Raw genomic sequence first — 20412 nt, forward strand, 5'->3', positions numbered from 1 at the left:
GTGATAGTAGGGATGGATTGGTTATCCAAAAATAGAGCGGACATTGGTTGTTATGAGAAAGTCATCAGAGTGCCTCTCCCTAATGGAGAAACCCTTATCATACACGGTGAGAAGCCAGGAAGAAGTTTAAACATAGTATCAAGCGTGAAGGTTCACAAGTACCTGAAGAAGAATTGTATTGCATTCATGGCCCACGTGCTAGAAAGAGAACCTGAAGCTAAGCAACTCAAGGAGATTCCAGTGGTTCAAAAGTATCCCGAAGTATTTCCGGAGGAATTGCCCGGTCTACCCCCTTATAGACAGGTCGAATTTCGGATAGACTTAATTCCCGGAGCGGCACCGGTAGCAAAAGCACCATATCGCCTTGCACCATCCGAGATGCAAGAACTATCCGGACAACTTCAAGAACTTCTAGACAAAGGGTTTATTCGACCAAGTTCTTCACCTTGGGGAGCCCCAGTGTTATTCGTCAAAAAGAAAGATGGTTCGTTCCGAATGTGCATTGATTACAGAGAATTGAACAAGTTAACAATCAAGAATCGATATCCCCTCCCTAGAATAGATGACTTGTTCGATCAGTTGCAGGGTGCTTCCTACTTCTCAAAAATCGACCTTCGGTCAGGGTATCATCAGCTAAGAATTCACGAAGAGGACATTCACAAAACAGCATTTAGAACCCGTTATGGACATTATGAGTTCTTAGTCATGCCTTTTGGACTAACGAACGCACCCGCTGTATTCATGGATTTGATGAATAGGGTATGTAGACCATACCTAGACAGGTTTGTAATTGTATTTATCGATGACATACATGTTTACTCGCGAACCAAAGAAGATCACAATAGACATCTAAAGCTAGTGTTGGAGCTGTTGAAGGAACAGAAATTGTATGCCAAGTTCACTAAGTGTGAATTTTGGATTCGGGAAGTACATTTTCTTGGTCATGTGATCGGTGAAAGAGGAATCCATGTAGATCTAGCTAAGATAGAGGCAATCAAGAAATAGGAGGCCCCCAAAACCCCGACAGAAATACGACAATTCCTAGGATTAGCTGGGTACTACAGACGCTTCATTGAGAATTTCTCTAGGATTGCTCAACCATTAACATCTTTGACCCAAAAGGATAGAAAATTTCTCTGGGAAGAGAAACACGAAGAGGCGTTTCAAATCCTGAAAAACAAGCTGTGCAATGCACCAATTCTGGCTTTACCAGAAGGATTAGAGAACTTTGTGGTGTATTGTGATGCGTCTCATCAAGGATTAGGATGTGTGCTGATGCAAAAAGATAAGGTCATTGCATATGCTTCCAGACAACTCAAACCGCACGAGAAGAATTATACCACCCGTGATCTAGAACTAGGAGCAATAGTTTTCGCCCTTAAGATATGGAGGCATTATTTGTACGGAACCAAGTGCACCATTTATACCGATCACAAAAGCCTTCAGCATATCCTGGATCAGAAAATGTTAAACATGCGGCAGAGAAGATGGGTAGAGTTGTTTAGTGATTATGATTGTGAGATACGATATCACCCAGGGAAGGCTAACGTAGTAGCCGACGCTCTTAGTAGGAAAGAAAGAGTGAAACCTTCCCATGTGAGAGCTTTGGGAATGGTAATTCAGACAAGCTTGAAATCTCAAATCATTAATGCCCAGGAGAAAGCGTTATGCAAGGAAAATCTTCCAGGCGAAACTTTACATGGTTTGGAAGAAAGATTTGAAACCAAACCTGATGGAGTTCGTTATTTTAAAGACAGGGTCTGGATTCCAAGGGTTAACAACCTGAGAGACATGGTACTAGAGGAGTCTCATCGATCTAAATACTCCATCCACCCTGGAGCAGATAAGATGTACAAGGATCTTAAAGAGTACTATTGGTGGCCTGGAATGAAAAAGGATATTGCCTTGTACGTTGGGAAGTGTTTGACATGCTCAATAGTCAAAGCTGAACATCAGAAACCATCCGGGTTGTTGCAACAACCTGAAATTCCCCAATGGAAATGGGAGCAAATATCTATGGACTTTGTTACCAAACTTCCTAGAAATGCTAAAGGTCATGACTCAATTTGGGTCATAGTGGATCGACTGACGAAATCTGCACACTTTCTCCCCATTCGAGAAGATTTCAAGATGGAAAAATTGGCCCAAATTTGCATCGACAAAATTGTTTCTCTGCATGGTGTACCCTTATCTATCATTTCTGATAGAGATAGTCGTTTTACATCTCGATTTTGGTGGATGTTACAGAGGGCACTAGGAACCAAGATAGATTTGAGCACAGCTTACCACCCTCAGACAGATGGGCAAACAGAGAGAACAATACAAACATTGGAAGACATGCTACGAGCGTGTGTCATTGAGTTCAAAGGAAATTGGGATACTCATTTACCCCTAATTGAGTTTTCCTACAATAACAGTTACCACACGAGTATCCAATGTGCTCCATATGAAGCATTGTATGGACGCAAGTGTCGTTCGCCCTTATGCTGGACAGAAATCGGAGATAGACAGTTGACTAGAGTCGAACTTATCCAGGAAACATCCGACAAGATTGCTATCATCAAGGATAAGCTTAAAGCTGCTAGAGATCGTCAGAAAAGTTATGCAGATAATCGTCGAAAACCATTAGAATTCCAAGTAGGAGACAAGGTACTTTTAAAAGTGTCGCCTTGGAAAGGGCTTGTGCGTTTTGGTAAGAAAGGAAAACTAAGCCTGAGATATGTTGGACCCTTTGAAATCCTTGAAAGGATTGGTCCAGTAGCGTATAAACTCCAATTGCCCCAAGAGTTAAGCGCCATTCACGACACATTCCACGTCTCCAACCTTAAGAAATGTCTAGCCGACGAAACATTGATAGTACCCCTGGAGGAAATTAAGATCAATGATAAGCTGAGCTTCGTTGAGGAACCGATAGAAATCCTTGACAGGGAGGTAAAACAACTTAAGCGGAGTAAGATCCCAATTGTGAAAGTTCGATGGAACTCAAAACGCGGGCCGGAGTACACCTGGGAGCGCGAGGACTTCATAAAGGAAAAGTATCCGCAAATTTTCCCTTGCGATGACAAGCGATGACATAGAATGAATTTCGGGACGAAATTCTTTTTAAGTGGGGGATACTGTGACAACTGCCAATTCAGGTCATTCCTGGACTCATGCATCTTTATAATAACCATTCATGCACAACATGCCATGACCTAGTAGTATAAATTAGGTCAAAAATCTTGCATAAACTAGGATCCAACTAAGGTCTAGGACTAATATACTTGATACTTACAATTCTAGTAAGTTGCTTAGCTACAATAGGAAATGCCAATACTATAATTAGAATAAAGCTGAAGCTTTGTTATAATTGAAATAGGGTATAAAACTCTAAAAATAAATTAAAACATTCTAATTATACTTCAACATGTTGTTGAATATCAAACAATATTCCAAAAACCCTAAAGAGCCAAAAATCCAAAGTTATGAATTATAAAGCTTAAAAACTTTATAAAATTTGGCTATAAACTTCCTAATATCAAATTTTATTAATCAAATTATGGATTATACCAATGAACTAGAAATATAAATTACAAGTATTAATCATAAATTATTTGTTGAAAACAAGATTTTTAAATAAATCAAATTGCTTAATAAACATTTTATAAAAATGAATGTTTTTATATAAAATATAGGACGGAAGTTTATAAAGTTTAAAACTTAGGAGAGAGGAGGCCAAAATGCATGCAAAAATCGGCCATCACCTCTCCCCATGCCCTCTCTCTTCCCCAAAACACAATCATTAAGCTTAAACCCTTACTCCACCTCTTCCCTCTTCACTCTCTCACTTCACTCTCTTCACACACTTCACTCTCTTCTTCCCTCTCTCTAAACTCACGAAAATCCTCTCATTTCTCTGCAAAATTTCGAGATTGTGAAGCCCTTGAAGTGTTCTTACTTCTCTCAAGGTCAAAACCAAGGTAAACAACAACATCTTCTTCCATAGTTTCATGGTTAAACCTCTTTTTCTTCTTAGTCTTCTCTACTTTTCGGATTCTATGCCTTTCCATGGCTAGAAATCTTTATTCTCCCCTTGTGGTTTGTAGATTCTCACCATAGCACAATGCATGTGTTAGAGATGGTGAAAATCCAGGATCAAACCCATGCAAGGAGTGGAAAAGATGCACATATGATCATGTGACATCAAAACCTAATATTTCATGTTCTTCTCCATTTCTGTTGTGTTCATGCATGAACAAAAGCATTTAAACCATTTCTAGTACATCTTGGATGCTCATTCATTCCATGCATGTGTTAGAAATCGGGCCTTACCAAAGACATGCATGATGTTCTTGTTGAAATACCCTAATAATGCACACAAGCAAACATGCAATATGCCAGATTACTTTGTTCGACTTTGAACAGTCATAACTCAGTCATTTCTTAACCAAATCATGATATTCTTTTTGTATTGGTTAGTTCCACGAGTTAACTTTCAAACCCAACTGGTATCACTGTAAAATATTAAATATCCGATTTTTAGCAGATTTTACAAAAAGGTTGCGCATACAGCTCTTTTTCTGTGATCACTATTTTTATCTTGCTTAAACAATGGCCTTAACCCCAACCATAAATCTGAGGAAAAATACCTTAGAAACTTAACATATCTAGTGAATTATGGTTGAAATTTCGTGGCTTAAAACCCCACTGAATGGACTACAAAAATTCATGAACTTCAGCCACATCTACACTTCATGCATTATTGCATGCAACTTTTCTTAAATTGTTTGGAATCATTACCCTCATTTCTCTTCTGAATACATTTTTTTACATTTTTCCTTTTGAAAGCCCTTGCATGCATGAGATAATCTGGAATATTTCAAGAGCTTTTGGTATTTCTTTGATTTATTAGAATTATTGCTAAAACCAAGGGCATAAATCATATAAAATACTTCCAGAGGTCAATAAATCCTAAATAAATTCATGGATGATCCTTATGGGGAATAATGACCCCTCACTAAATTTCAGCAATTTTTGTTACTGTTTCATATGATTTCTAATTTTCTTTTATTTAGGACATGATAAATTACAAAACCACTTTATAGGATGTGAAAATTGTATCTAACAATTTTCGCATACCTTACCTGTGATGGGTGACTCCAGAAAATAATTTCAAGATTTTCCATCATGTTTTACTATTTTTCCCAATTTTTGGTAATTATAATGGTCTAAAAATGGGAGAAATAGTTCTGATTATCCAAAATTCATGAAAATTTACCAGGATATAATATTATAGAGTAGGAGGTTACATAAAAATTTTGAATATTTTTCTCTACTGTAAACTGTTTTTCTCTTATTTTCTAAAGTTAATTGCACTAAAATACACTTAAATATACATAAATACCCAAAACCAGTTTATACATTATGAAAACCACTTTTGATATTTTTCCCAGGATATTTATACTGTAAATGATGTTACAAAAATTTATGGTGATTTATTTTAACTGTTTAATATTATTTCTTTAATTAATGACTATTTAAAAGAATAAAGCAAGGAAAAATAGAAATACCCACTGAAAAATATCTTTTATATTTTTCCCAGCCTATTTATGTATAATAACAATTAAATAAAAAGTTTGGGTAATTTTGGAAACTGTTTTCTATTTATTTCAATTTTTATTGAAATAAATGCTCAAAAATTATAAAATATAATTAAATAGCTTGGAAATCCATTTTTATAATTTTCCCAGCTTAGTATTGTGTAATAACAGTTAAATAAAAAGTTTGAGAATTTTTATCCCTCGAATGCTATTTTCGTGAATTTCTGTTGTAATAAGGACTTAAAAATTTGGAAAGTTTATATTCCAAGGTTGTAATTAATCGCCCGATATATAGAATTTCATTACTTCATAAAAAGTGTAACTAATTGATATAAAATCCAATACTAAAACATAAATTGGCATTTCCCTATATGTAGAGTTTAGTATATTAGCATTAGATATCGACATGGAAACTCACTAGTGCGTGTGTTTGATGTCGTAGGATCCCGGTAGTAAGACGTTGGTGCATCCCGAAGTACCGCTTGTGTCTACACAAAACATCGTGAGTATTCACGCACTCCCCTATTTTCGGTTTTTATGTTTTGGGGTGGAAAAGCATGTCCAGAAAAACTACTGTTTGCATGTTGTATTTAAATTGAATTGTATCAAACATGATTGCTATTGTATTGCTATGTTTCTTTATGTATGTCTATGCAACACAGAACATGAGAACTTATCGTACTAAGGCCCTTCCCTTATCCCTAACCATTAACTCTTTGAGCCAATGGTCCTTATGGATAGCGCTATTAGGAATTGACAACTCCTCACTCGCCCGAATCGCTGGAGTGCATGATACCATATTCATTTATGGAACGATAAGCATAGATCTCGATAGGGCTTCAGTCATAGGTTTGGTTGAGACTCATTTTTTGCTCATACACATACAAACGCGTTTCCCGTTCTAGCAATAAACTTGTATACCTTAATAGCAATCAACTTTGTTTTATCATTAAAGCAATGTACTTGTACTTACGAAAAGCATTATTGTACCCTCGATTTATAAACTTGTGATACTCACCAACTATTTTCATAGTTGACGCTCGTTTTACATGCTTTTTCAGGAAGTAATTAGTAAGTGGATGTAAAGATTCATCATCATAGAGCATGTTGCATCGTGTTGAAGCTATTATGAAGCTATATTTTGAACAATGTTATTGAAAAACTTGTATTTTGTTTCTTTTGAAGCTATGGGTTGTAAACTTTTAAATACTGCTATGGTGATGTATCTTTATCTTTTGCATTGAAACCGTTATCGCTGTCATACCTTGCGTTTCCGCTTTAGCGGGGTGTGACATCTTGGGGCCTACAGCCTATCCGGACCGCTTGTGGGGCCTTCGGGATAACCGGTCCACCCTGGGTATGTTAGCCTACTGCACAAAGCAGGTCCCACCTCAACCCAACCCCAGTCCAACAACCATGTGCACATAAACATTCAATCATATAACATATCACATCCAATCAAACCGATCTAACAGATCACATAGCATAACATCATCCTAACCAGGATACCGACCTAACCAGTCACTAGCATAGCATCATCCTATATACCAGGATACCTACCTTAACCAGGTCTCTAACATATACCATCCTAACTACCAGGATGCAAACATAGCAAAGGAATAACATAACAACGATACCCGGATCACAATCCGATAAAGGGCCGACCTTGGTGCCGTAAACCCTGTTGATATAGTGAGGATAACTCACCTCACAACTGTCGACTGAATAGATAAACCCAAGCTCCTCCGACCACTGATACGATCTCCAACACTAGCCAACACCAAAACTCTGAACTCAATACAAAGGCCAACAATTACCAAAATGCCCCTAGAAATCAACTGGTCAACCCTTGGTAAAAGTCAAAGTCAAAGTCAACCCCTAACTGACTCTACTCGCCGAGTCAACCCGATAACTCGCCGAATCCCATGCACAGAACTTCCCCAATCCGTGGCTCAACTCACCGAGTCACCCCAAGACTCGCCGAGTCCAAAAACTCTGAGTCCTTTCACACTCGACTCACCGAGTCATCCCTTGACTCACTGATTCACAGCTCAACTAGAAGAAAGGTTAGGACCTCACGACCAGACTCGTCGAGTCCAAGAACAGACTCGCTGAGTCCAAGGCTATCTTCAACCTACTCGCCGAGTTGTTCTTCCAACTCGTCGAGTTCCAGACCATATTCATCCAACTCGCCGAGTTGTTCTTCCAACTCGCCGAGTTCCAGCCTATCTTCAAGCAACTCGCTGAGTACACCCGTGTGAATCGCAGAGTACCTCTAGATCTGAATCCATACAAAGGCTTTCCAAGCCATGCAGTTGATCCAAAACATAGATCTACCCTTCTACAACCCATCCATCACGTAAAGTGGCAAACTTTACGTGAATCCAAAGAGATCTAGGCATTTACACTCTAGGGATAGGGTGTGGGACAAGATAGCTTCACCAAACACTCAAGAACAGGGACTTTAATGCACTTTAGACCTTCTCCATTCCAGATCTGAGGTAGCAACCTCAGATCTAACCTTCAAACTCGAAATACCACAAACCAAACTTTCCACACACTTCAAAATGATGAATCTAGAAGAATAACAGTCCAAGAAATGAAGTAATACCTCAAAAGGAAGCCCCAACAAAAGAGAAATCCGAATCTTAGCAAAGCCCCTTGCTCCAAGCCTCCTAACTCTCCAAGATCTCCTCCAAAATCTCTTCTCCAAGGTTCAAATGCACTCAAATCCCTCACAATCGCGTCTTACGGTTTTCTGGACTTCAACAGAGGGTAAAGAGGTTGGGGAGAGGGTATAATGTCCTTTATATAGGGCTCATCCTCCGAAATTAGGGTTTTCTCCACTCAGCGCCTACTCGCCAAGTCCATCCTGCGACTCGCCGAGTTGGCCACTTAACACGCGACCAGAGTCGCGACCCTACTCGCCGAGTCCACTCGTGGACTCACCGAGTGGCCCTTTCACACTTACACTTTTAGCCCTTCAACTCTACTTCTGATATTCCGGGATGTTACACCAAGCCAGGGGTAACAAGTTTCTTAACCTTTTATGATGCCTGGAGGGCGTCATGTAACTACCTCGTCGATCAGTATGGTTATGATTCTCAATAAGAGTAAATTATAATTCATAGGCCTTAAGGTAGTAGTATTTCGGTGGTTTTGACATATAAAACTAATAATACTATGATATTTTTCCCTGTTCAAATGATTTGAAATGTTTTCACATTAAACGATAATGAACAAAACTATATTGTGATAATGATAGTAATAATTGGGAAAAATGCTCATTTATACGAAACCTAGCGTCTTGGTAGAAGACTACCTACACCCATTTTATACGAAACCTGGAGTCTTGGTAGAAGACTGCTTACACCCATTTTATACGAAACCTGGAGTCTTGGTAAAAGACTGCCTACACCCATTTTATAAGAAACCTGGAGTCTTGGTAGAAGACTGCCTACACCCATTTTATACAAAACCTAGATTCTTGTTAGAAGACTGCTTACTCCCTTTTTACAAAACGTAGAATCTTGATAGAAGACTGCTTTTAGTAGAACACACCTTCCTTTCCACAAACAGTCGAATTTTGGTAGAACACTACTTTTAATAGACGACTCATTCTTTTAAATAGGAAAACTGTTAAGTGTTGGTAGAAGACTGTTTTTATAAGGAACTAAAGGTTTTTGGAAGGTTTACAATAAATTTATACACTTTTATCCGAATCTTTTAATGTGAACAAGTTGAGTAAAATTCATGTAGTTATGTCAAATTTCATTAAAACACTTATGAACTCACCAGCCTTAAAAATGTTGATACCCTCTTTCAAAATAACTTGTATTCTCAGGAAATCCAGTAGACAGGTACACTCCCGGAGCTTTTGCGAAGACAACCTTGTACCAAGCTGCATATATTGTTATTCTCTATATCTACTTTTGATGTTGTATGCTAAATGATTATCATAAGTAAAACTTATACTATTAATGCAATGATTATTGTACTTTGATTTACTATATTGCATGTGTTGTGATACTTGACATAATGTCCAACGCTCCCGAATGTTTCCGCCAATTCGGTTTGGGGGTGTGACAGGAGGTGCCAAAGTCCGCCACCGAGATCAGGAGTTTTCTGGGGTCGGCTAGTTATTATCAGAGATGCATGAAAGACCCTGAATAATGGTTTGGTCTAGGCATAACAATTAGTGGTAGTGATAGTGTATGAAAACTTGTAGTTTATGGTTGTTATGTGTTTACGGCCGTAAACTCCTTATGGCCGTAAACACCTTGCAGCTGTAAGTCTAGTCTATAAATAGCGTATTGTGCTAGACTTTAAAGCTTGTTGATGCCTTCGTGTTTTCTCCAAGTTGTATCTGACGTTTTATTGCTTTAAAGCGTATGCAAGCTTGGTTCGTTTGTTATTTGCTTATTGTTTCATCTTTTACTTCTGTTATTTGTCTTTGATCATTGGTAGATCCGTTTTCGGGCTTTACAATTGGTATCAGAGCGAGACCAGTGTCAAAGACGTCCTACAGTTGTGTTTTTTATCAAAACGATATTCACAGCGATAAAAGGGGTTTTATTCCAGTCGAATCAAGAGTATTCAGAAGTTTAGGGTCATAGCTTACGGCCGTAAACACCTAGTTCACGGCCGCAAGCTATTAAAGGCTCAATCACAGCAAACAGTTTTCTCCTACAGTCAATCGAGTTTCTGATTTTAAGGCTTTAATAATCACACTTCACTGCGTTTAATTCTGAATAAACAAAATATTTTTAACAGAAATTCATTAGCTGTAAACTCAAGGTTTACCGTAAATCGATTATCTGATAATCGATAAATTGCATTCTTAAGTTTCTAACTCTGAATTCGAAATAATTCTTGGGCCGTAAACTCAAGTTTACGGCCGTAAGGACATCTCGGTAATTTCTTTTGGAATTTACAGTAAACAGTTTTTTTTAAATCAAAAAATTAACTTTTATCTTAATTAAAAAATGGAATCACAAAATCCTAGTCAATACCAAGAACTCGATGTTGTGATGGGAACAACCACGCGCATACCACGACTCAAGTCCGCTGATGGTTTCCCCGAGTGGAAATACAGGATCGAAAAGTATATAAAAATGAAGGATTTCAAAGTATGGAAATGCATAGTAAAGGACCCGATCAGAATCACCACTACAGTCGCAGGACAGGTGGAGGACAAGAAACTCGAAAACTACACCGATGAAGATTTCGAGACTATCGAGGAACAAGAAAAGGCATTGGCCATTTTGACTATGGCTCTTTCACCAGACATTGCTCAAGGTTTCAGGGAATACACTTCTGCTAAATCATTATGGGAGGCACTGATTGAAGTATATGCGGGAAACGAGGAGATGCGAGAAAGTCGCCAAGACATATTAAGGCAACGGTTTAACATGTTCAATTATGTGCCTGGAGAGACCCTGGAAGCCCAACTGCAGCGATTTACAACTCTCAACACGGAAATGACAGTTGAAGGGATCTTCTATACAAAGTCTGAAATTAACAAGAAGCTACTGAATGCCCTCCCAAAATCTTGGGACATGAATGTAGATGTAATAAAAAAGACTAAAGATCTCAATCGCGTTACCCTAGCTGAAGTGATGGCTGTCATCAAAGCATGTGATATTGATGACAAGCAAAGAGAGATGAATCATGTCAATTCATACTCAGCTGCAAACCTTGGCATTTCATCTAACAATGCTTTTTCTTCACTCTCTTATTCATCTGCAGGTTTATCCTTCAATGCACCTTCTCATCTGCTCAGATGCTCAGCTATACCCCAACCACAGAACCAATCATTTTTGACTGCTCCTTCAAATGTGGCTTCCTTTTCAAAGGGAAAGGAGCTTGATGAGAACATTGTCTTTGCTGCAGGGCTAATCAATTGCTACAATGCTCTTGTAGCTGGGGAGCTTCCTCAATTGTCGTTTGCAGATCTTGATCAAATCCATTCGGAGGACGTTGAGGAGATGGACATCACAAGGCAAATTGCCATGGTTGTCTTTAGGGCAAAACAGTTTGCCAAAAAGACAGGAAAGAATAATTGGGGAATGAGCGCTGACAGGAAGGTTGGGTGCTTCAACTATCACGAGCCAGGGCATTTTGCTCGTGATTGTCCTCATCCCGATAGAAGACTCAATAATGACAGAACAATTGTTGCAGTGGGAAACAGCAGAAGCAGTGGGCAACCAAACAATGAGAAGGCTATGGTTGCACAATCGTTTGACTGGGAAGATCAAATACAAGCTCTCAACATCTCTGGACCAGAAAATGCTCACTTGGCACAGGTAAGGGATGATACACCAGCAGGGATTGTTGCAGCGGAGGACAGCGTAATGAAGCTTCAGTTTGCCTTGATGGTATATTAAGTGAATTTGAATGTTGAGTTCTAACAGATAGTTTTTACTAGAAATGAAGTAAAACTATGTTTAGAATCACTCATAAAATGTTGGAAGTCTTATGAGATTCCAATTAAAAACAAAATAGTAAAATATAGAGAAAATATAAAATTTGGAATAAGTAAAATTTTATTATTGAAAGTTATAGATAATCTCGTTAGAAACATTTAGGCGAAAACCTCATCGAAATCCGAGTTATAACGAAGAAGTTATGACCAAACGAAGATCCGTGATAAATCCGGAAAATACTTTGTCGCGTAAAAATTTAGTTTTCGATAAACTAATTTTTAGCCTTAGTGATGTAAATGAAAGTTGTAGAACTCGTGAAAATAATCAACTTTCATATAAAGATCGTTTGAATCTGACTTCGTATGAGAAAATTATGATTTTTCGAAGTTTCAGATTAGCAGTAGATAGCTAAAAACTCGAATTTTAAATCGAGTGATTTTTAGCCGACACAGCCTAAACGAGAATTGACGGTCTCGTCTTTAGTAGTGCAACGGTAAAAAGTCTGACGAAACCAAACGTCGGATGAAGAAGTTATGAATTTTAACGGATTTTCCTGTCCCGGTCTGTTAAAAATAATAATATTAAAATTAAAGTCAAAATTAGCCAACGAAGTCTAAACGAAAGTTGTAGAGCATAATTTTAGCGTCAACCACGTCACCCTCGCTCTAAGCTGGCCACGTGTACGAAGCTGCTGCGTGGAGCATCCGAGAAGCGACACGTGTTGCATAGGAGTCCGAAGTCGTCACGTGAGTCTCGCATACCTGCCTCGTGCCCAACTCGCGTGTCGCATGCTGATTCGACCGAGGGTGCGGTCCAATGGCTATCCGACGCGCCTCGCATCGGCCTCCACCCCGCGTCCGAGCCGAAGACCCAGCTGATGACGCGCCTGAAGCTGATGACTCCTCGCATCCGAGCCTCGCCGAAGCTGCCATCTGGTCCGAGCCTCGCAGCCACCTGTCCTCTTCCCTTCGCTTCGGATCCGAACCTCGACCCTATATAAGGGGTACGAGACCTCCCGGGTAAATGTTTGAAATTTGCCCCTTTTCACCCCTAAACTTATATTTCTTCTACTTCCACTTCCCCCGAAGCCCCGGTATTGATTCTAAAGCCTGAAACACGCCCCGAGACTCCCTAGAAGCCCGAAAAATTTATCTTTTCGGTTTCGAAGGTCTACCTTCGCAGAGCCCGGTTTTCAACGACGAAAGTCATATTTAGAGCCGAAGTACTGTCCAAATTAATATTTTAGCCCCCGGTTATTTCACGGTGAGTTTAATATATAGAAATAATTGTATGTTATATGTTATATGTGCTACGTGCTTTTCAGTGTTATTATTCCAGGTTATTTTCCCGGGTTATTTTTATTTGCTATTTTTAATAGCAAAGAAATACCTTTGACCATGTGATCAGTGAAAGGACTTAGATTCACGTTGGTACTGGTATGTAGCCTTTGTCCATGTGGAACATGTCTCCGTAAGAGAATGAATTCTATTCTATGGTAGTGGCAGAAGGTTAGACAGGGCTATAAGCCTGAAATCTACCGAAATGTTAATCCGAAGTTGTATATCTTCTGTGTCGTTTGGGCCAAAGCTTTATTGATGTATATCAAGCATGGAAATTGTTATGTCTCATTGATTGTATGTCTTTAAATCAAATTAATGATTGATATGGAATGTTTGTCACAGGATTCACATATGCCCTTGTTGTTCCTTGTTCCTCTTTGCTTCTGCCCTACTAAAGTATATATATATATGGCATAAGGTTATATTGTATCTATTATCGAACTCACTAAGCGTCACCGCTTACCCTCTCGATGTTTAACAAATTGCAGGAGATAAACATCCAGTATAGTTATATACTGGTAGAAGATTTTTGAATAGTTTGAAACTATTGTATCGATAGAAGCTTATGAGTAGTTTGAAACTATTGTATTCTGCACTCCCATATGTATAAAACTATAGAATCCTGGGAAGTTATGTAATATATAACACTTTAAATTATTCGGTTTGTATCCAGTAGTTTGTAATCTCTTTATCAATGTAAAATATTGTTTTATTATGAATATGCAAGTAGCATGTTTTGGAGTAACTATATTGTCGAGTATGAAAGTTTGGGTCTTTCATAAATACGAAAGTTAGGGTCTTTCAATCATGGTATCAGAGCAGTAGTTTGAGTGAACTAAATTCCACGGATTGGTATTTAGACTTAAACTATTGGAAGTTCAATATATAAACTTAATCATTGTAAGTATAGGGATACAAACCATAGGAAATATATAAGTAAAAGTATTAGGTAATAATAAACCCTAATATTCTAAAATACAATGTTACTCTGTATTGCAGAGCAATGGCTTAACAGGTTAGTAACCATACCCCTCAGGTTGGTGGAGGTCCTCAACCCGAGGAAGTGAATACTCTAGTATCTCCTCGTGAGGAGCGACTCTTGGGTAAACTTACCAGTGTTATTCAACAGACTCTCGAAGAACACAAAAAGAACGGTGATAAAGGAAAAGAGAAAGCCACTGGAGAATCTTCAAAAGGAGAGGTGAAGCGTCCCTCGTTCAAAGATTTCAAGGGTAGTGGTGCTACAGAGTTTTCCGGTATTCTCAATCCCATTATTTTTCTTACTTGGATCCAGAACACAGAGAAAGTGTTTCGTCTTTCTCATGTGGATAATGAAGACAAGGCTAACTATGCTTCCGCAATGCTCACCAGAGAAGCCTTGGTCTGGTGGGAAGCAACATATGAAGCTCTCAACGGGTTTGACCAAGAGAATTTAGCCTGGGAAATGTTTAAAACTCATTTTCTAGAGAAGTATTGTCCTCTAGACATGAGGAGGAGATTGGAGAAGGAATTCCTCGAACTTAAACAAGGAGGAATGACTGTGAATGAGTATGAAACTCAGTTTAATCAAAGATCAAGGTTTGCTACAAAGTATATTTCAACTGAAGACGAGAAAATTCAGTTATTCATGGAGGGACTACGACATGAGATCCATGATTTCGTTGCCAATCGAGAAGTTTTGTCATTCGATAAAGCCGTTAAATATGCTCGAAGACGTGAGCATGACTTAGAAATACGTGGTGCCGCTGTTACTGCTCCGAAGCATCCACGTACTGAAAGAACTGTTCCTTCTTTTCTACCAGCTCGATCCGTTCGGACTGAGCCTGGTAATCAAGTTCAAACTCAAAGTGTCTCTCGTGGACGCGGTAGATCACAATCTTTTTCTATTCAATCGCCTTCATGTCGTATTTGTGGAAGGAATCATACGGGCCAATGCAAAATAGACAAGGAATCCATTGTCTGTTATGGATGCGGAGAAAAGGGTCATATAAAGCCAGCTTACCCAAGAAAGGATGTTACTTGTTATGCATGTGGTATTACGGGCCACAAGAAGCGTTTTTGCCCTACTCTTACTAGTCAGATGACGGGAAGTCAAGCTTCTGTTTAACAACCGGCGAGAAGCCAAATCGCTGTTCAACAATCAAAGGGTACTCCAACTAAAAAGGAGGAAGTGCCAAAAGCTAGGGGTCGTGCATTCCAGATTACCTCAGACGAGCGCCGCGAGGACCCGAATGTTGTGACGGGTACATTTCTTGTCAACTCTAGACCTGCTCACATCTTATTTGATTCTGGTGCCTCAGATTCTATTGTGTCTTACGAATTTGCGCATTCCTTTCAAATTGCATGCTTTGTACTCGCGCAACCATTTCACGTAGATGCTGTGGGAAGTATATCATTACTTGTTGATAAAGTCTATAGGGATTGTGTTATAGAAATTGAAGGCTACACTTTTCTCGCTAACCTGATCCCTATCTCCTTGCCCAACTTTGATATTATTCTCGGCATGGATTAGTTATCAAAGAACCACGCAAAACTTTTGTGCTCTGAAAAGATAGTACGCATTCCTGTTGAAGGGGAGAATCCTATCTATGTCTACGGTGAACAAAGGCTCTTAAAAATAATCTCTTTCCTTAAAGCTCGTAAATTCATATCAAAAGGGTGTTCCATCTATCTGGCCTACACAGTTGATGTCTCAAAAGAGGAGAAGAAAATTGTAAATGATGTTCTAGTTCTTAACGAATATCCTGACGTTTTTCCCGATGACTTGCCTGGTCTTCCTCCGGAGAGGCAAGTAGAATTTCGAATTGACCTTGTGCTTGGTGCTGCTCCGATTGCAAAGACTCATTATCGTCTTGCGCTAGCTGAGATGAAAGAAATGATGATCCAACTGCAAGAACTACTTGACAAGGGTTTCATTCGACCGAGTACCTCTCCCTGGGGTGCTCCAGTACTGTTTGTCAAGAAGAAAGATGGATCGATGCGGATGTGCATTGATTATCGTGAGCTGAATAAGGTGACTATCAAGAACAAGTACCCACTACCTCGCATCGATGATTTCTTCGATCAACTTCATGGTGTTAGCTATTTCTCAAAAATTGATTTAAGATCTGGCTATCATCAGTTGAAAGTTCACGAGCAGGATGTACCGAAGACTGCTTTTCGTACTCGATATGGGCATTATGAATTCCTTGTTATGCCGTTTGGTTTAACAAACGCTCCGGCTGTATTCATGGATATGATGAATCGGGTATGCCGCCCAATGCTTGATAAATCAGTCATCGTATTCATTGATGATATTCTAATTTATTCCAAGTCTGAAGCTGATCATGCCATTCATATTCGTGCGGTATTGGAACTTCTTCGAAAGGAGAAACTATATGCTAAATTCTTGAAATGTGAATTTTGGCTTCGCCAAGTTCAATTTCTCGGCCATGTTGTTTCTAGTGATGGTGTATCCGTAGATCCTATCAAAATCGAAGCCATTCAAAATTGGGAAGTGCCCCATAATGCTTCCGAAATTCGTAGTTTCTTAGGTCTCGCAGGATATTACCGGAGATTCATTAAATACATTTCTCGTATAGCCGTACCTCTCACGAGTCTTACACGGAAAGAAGTGAAGTTCGAATGGGGTGAAACCCAAGAAAGAGCTTTCTCAACTCTAAAAGATCTTTTGACTCATGCTCCAATCTTATCACTCCCAGAAGGTGATGATGACTTCTCCATTTATAGTGATGCTTCAAGATTGGGACTCGGTTGTGTGTTGATGCAACTTGGCAAAGTGATAGCCTATGCCTCAAGACAACTAAAAGATTATGAAAAGGATTATCCCACTCATGATCTCGAACTCGCTGCAGTGGTATTTGCCCTAAAACTTTGGAGGCATTATCTTTTTGGTACAAAGTGTCAATGATTTACCGACCACAAAAGTCTCAAGTACAAATTCAGTCAGCAAACTTTGAATATGAGACAACAACGATCCATGGAGCTGATCAAAGATTATGATTGTGAAATCCTATATCATCCTGGAAAAGCTAACGTGGTTGCTGATGCACTTAGCAGAAAAGTTTATCGCAATAGTATGTGTTATGCCATTACTCATACTACAGTAAAATTCACTATTTTAGATGAATTAGAGAAATGGCAAGAAGAGGCCCTAAAGCCAGAAAATGTGAAGAAAGAAGGGATGATACATTATAATGATGCTCTACTTGATGATCCGTGAGGATTAAAAGTATTCAAGAATCGGCTGTGGATTCCAAACATCGGTGGATTGAGACAGAAGATTTTAGATGAAGCCCATAAATCTAAACTGTCAATCCATCCTGGTACAAGTAAAATGTACTATGATGTAAGAGCTGATTATTGGTGGCCTGGATTAAAGAAAGACATTGGAAGATATGTACAGGAATGCTTAGTATGCTTACAAGTCAAAGCAGAGCACCAAAAACCTTATGGAACCCCATAAAGTCTTAGTGTTCCTGTATGGAAATGGGAGGAATTGTCCATGGATTTCATTACCAAATTGCCAAAGACTGCTAGACAACATGATAGCATTTGGGTAATCGTCGACCGCCTGACTAAAAGTGCTCATTTTCTTGCCATGCGTGAAACGGCACCAATGGAGAAATACGCACAAGTATACTCGGATGAAATTGTGGCAAGACGTGGTGTGCCACTAAAGATCATTGCTGATCGAGATACTCGCTTCACTTCTCACTTTTGGGCGAGCATGCAACGTGAATTAGGATATTGAGTTGCTCTCAGCACAGCTTATCATCCCCAGACAGATGGTCAAACAGAGAGAACAATCCAAACAGTAGAAGATATGCTTCATGCATGTGTCTTGGAGTTCGGTGGTAACTGGGATAAATACTTACCTCTTGTCGAATTCTCATATAATAATAGTTACCACGCTTCAATCAAAATGCCACCATATGAAGCATTATATGGTCGCAAGTGTCGTACTCCATTATGTTGGCGAGATATAGGACAAAAGATCCTTGGAGGCCCTGAAATGATTCAAGAGACCACCGACAAAATTCAAATCGTACGAGAAAGAATGAAAGCGGCCCAGGATCGATAGAAGTCCTATACAGAAAAGAGAAGACGACCCATAGAATTCCAAGTGGGTGATTTCGTGATGCTGAAGGTATCTCCATGGAAAGGCCTTATGAGATTTGGGAAGAAAGGAAAGTTAAGTCCTAGATTTGTTGGTCCTTTCAAAATCATCCAGAGAATTGGAAAGCAAGCATACCGCTTAGAATTACCTGAAGATTTGGCAGGTATTCATGATGTGTTTCATGTGAGCTATCTGCGCAAATGCTTGAGCATCAATGATGAGACAGTTCCATTATCCGAGGTGAAATTGGATAATAAGTTAAGATATGGAGAAGAGCCGGAAGAGATCGTGAATGAAAGAACAACTAATCTACGTAATAAAGAAGTGGAGTTGGTGCTTGTCAAGTGGAAACACCATCGAGGCCCAAATTATACTTGGGAAAATAAGAATGAGATAAGAGCAAAATATCCCCATTTATTTTAATCGATGTAATTTCGGGGACGAAATCCTCAAAAGGAGGAGGTATTTGTAACATACACGTTTTGAAATCTTGTTTTAACTAAATAATATTATGAAATATTAAGTGAATTTGAATGTTGAGTTCTAACAGATAGTTTTACTAGAAATGAAGTAAAACTATGTTTAGAATCACTCATAAAATGTTGGAAGTCTTATGAGATTCCAATTAAAAACAAAATACTAAATATAGTGAAAATATAAAATTTGGAATAAGTAAAATTTTATTATTGAAAGTTATAGATAATCTCGTTAGAAACATTTAGGCGAAAACCTCATCGAAATCCGAGTTATAACGAAGAAGTTATGACCAAACGAAGATCCGTGATAAATCCGGAAAATACTTTGTCGCGTAAAAATTTAGTTTTCGATAAACTAATTTTTAGCCTTAGTGATGTAAATGAAAGTTGTAGAACTCGTGAAAATAATCAACTTTCATATAAAGATCGTTTGAATCTGACTTCGTATGAGAAAATTATGATTTTTCGAAGTTTCAGATTAGCAGTAGATAGCTAAAAACTCGAATTTTAAATCGAGTGATTTTTAGCCGACACAACCTAAACGAGAATTGACGGTCTCGTCTTTAGTAGTGCAACGGTAAAAAGTCTGACGAAACCAAACGTCGGATGAAGAAGTTATGAATTTTAACGGATTTTCCTGTCCCGGTCTATTAAAAATAATAATATTAAAATTAAAGTCAAAATTAGCCGACCAAGTCTCAACGAAAGTTGTAGAGCATAATTTTAGCTTTGCGTGCATATAAAGAACGTTAAAAACGGAGCTCGTATGCAAAAGTTATGGATTTTACAAGATTTGGCACATTTTTCATTTAATTTTCGTATGAATAGTGTCAGCCACGTCACCCTCGCTCTAAGCTGGCCACGTGTACGAAGCTGCTGCGTGGAGCATCCGAGAAGCGACGCGTGTCGCATAGGAGTTCGAAGTCGTCACGTGAGTCTCGCATACCTGCCTCGTGCCCAACTCGCGTGTTGCATGCTGATTCGACCGAGGGTGCGGTCCAATGGCTATCCGACGCGCCTCGCATCGGCCTCCACCCCGCATCCGAGCCGAAGACCGAGCCGAAGACCCAGCCGATGACACGCCTGAAGCTGATGACTCCTCGCATCCGAGCCTCGCCGAAGCTGCCATCTGGTCCGAGCCTCGCAGCCACCTGTCCTCTTCCCTTCGCTTCGGATCCGAACCTCGGCCCTATATAAGGGGTGCGAGACCTCCCGGGTAAATGTTTGAAATTTGCCCCTTTTCACCCCTAAACTTATATTTCTTCTACTTCCACTTCTCCCGAAGCCCCGGTACTGATTCTAAAGCCCGAAACACGCCCTGAGACTCCCGAGAAGCCCGAAAAATTTATCTTTTCGGTTTCAAAGGTCTACCTTCGCAGAGCCCGGTTTTCAACGATGAAAGTCATATTTAGAGCCGAAGTACTGTCCAAATTAATATTTTAGCCCCCGGTTATTTCACGGTGAGTTTAATAT

General features: G+C 39.2%; 1 protein-coding gene across 1 annotated transcript in view; it reads left to right on the forward strand.

Annotated features, from left to right (window-relative positions):
• Positions 1 to 10564: 10564 nt before the first annotated feature.
• The window catches only part of LOC145035935 (uncharacterized), a 28691-nt gene continuing 18843 nt past the window's right edge, over positions 10565 to 20412 (forward strand). Inside the window, exons 1-2 of the mRNA XM_078984434.1 lie at positions 10565 to 11956; positions 14344 to 14359. Of these exons, the coding sequence (XP_078840560.1) occupies positions 10565 to 11956; positions 14344 to 14359 (1408 nt within the window). The remainder of the gene's footprint in view (positions 11957 to 14343; positions 14360 to 20412) is intronic.

Source organism: Lactuca saligna, chromosome 3, assembly GCF_052625555.1.
Source record: "Lactuca saligna cultivar CGN05327 chromosome 3, ASM5262555v1, whole genome shotgun sequence".
Lineage (NCBI taxonomy): Eukaryota > Viridiplantae > Streptophyta > Magnoliopsida > Asterales > Asteraceae > Lactuca > Lactuca saligna.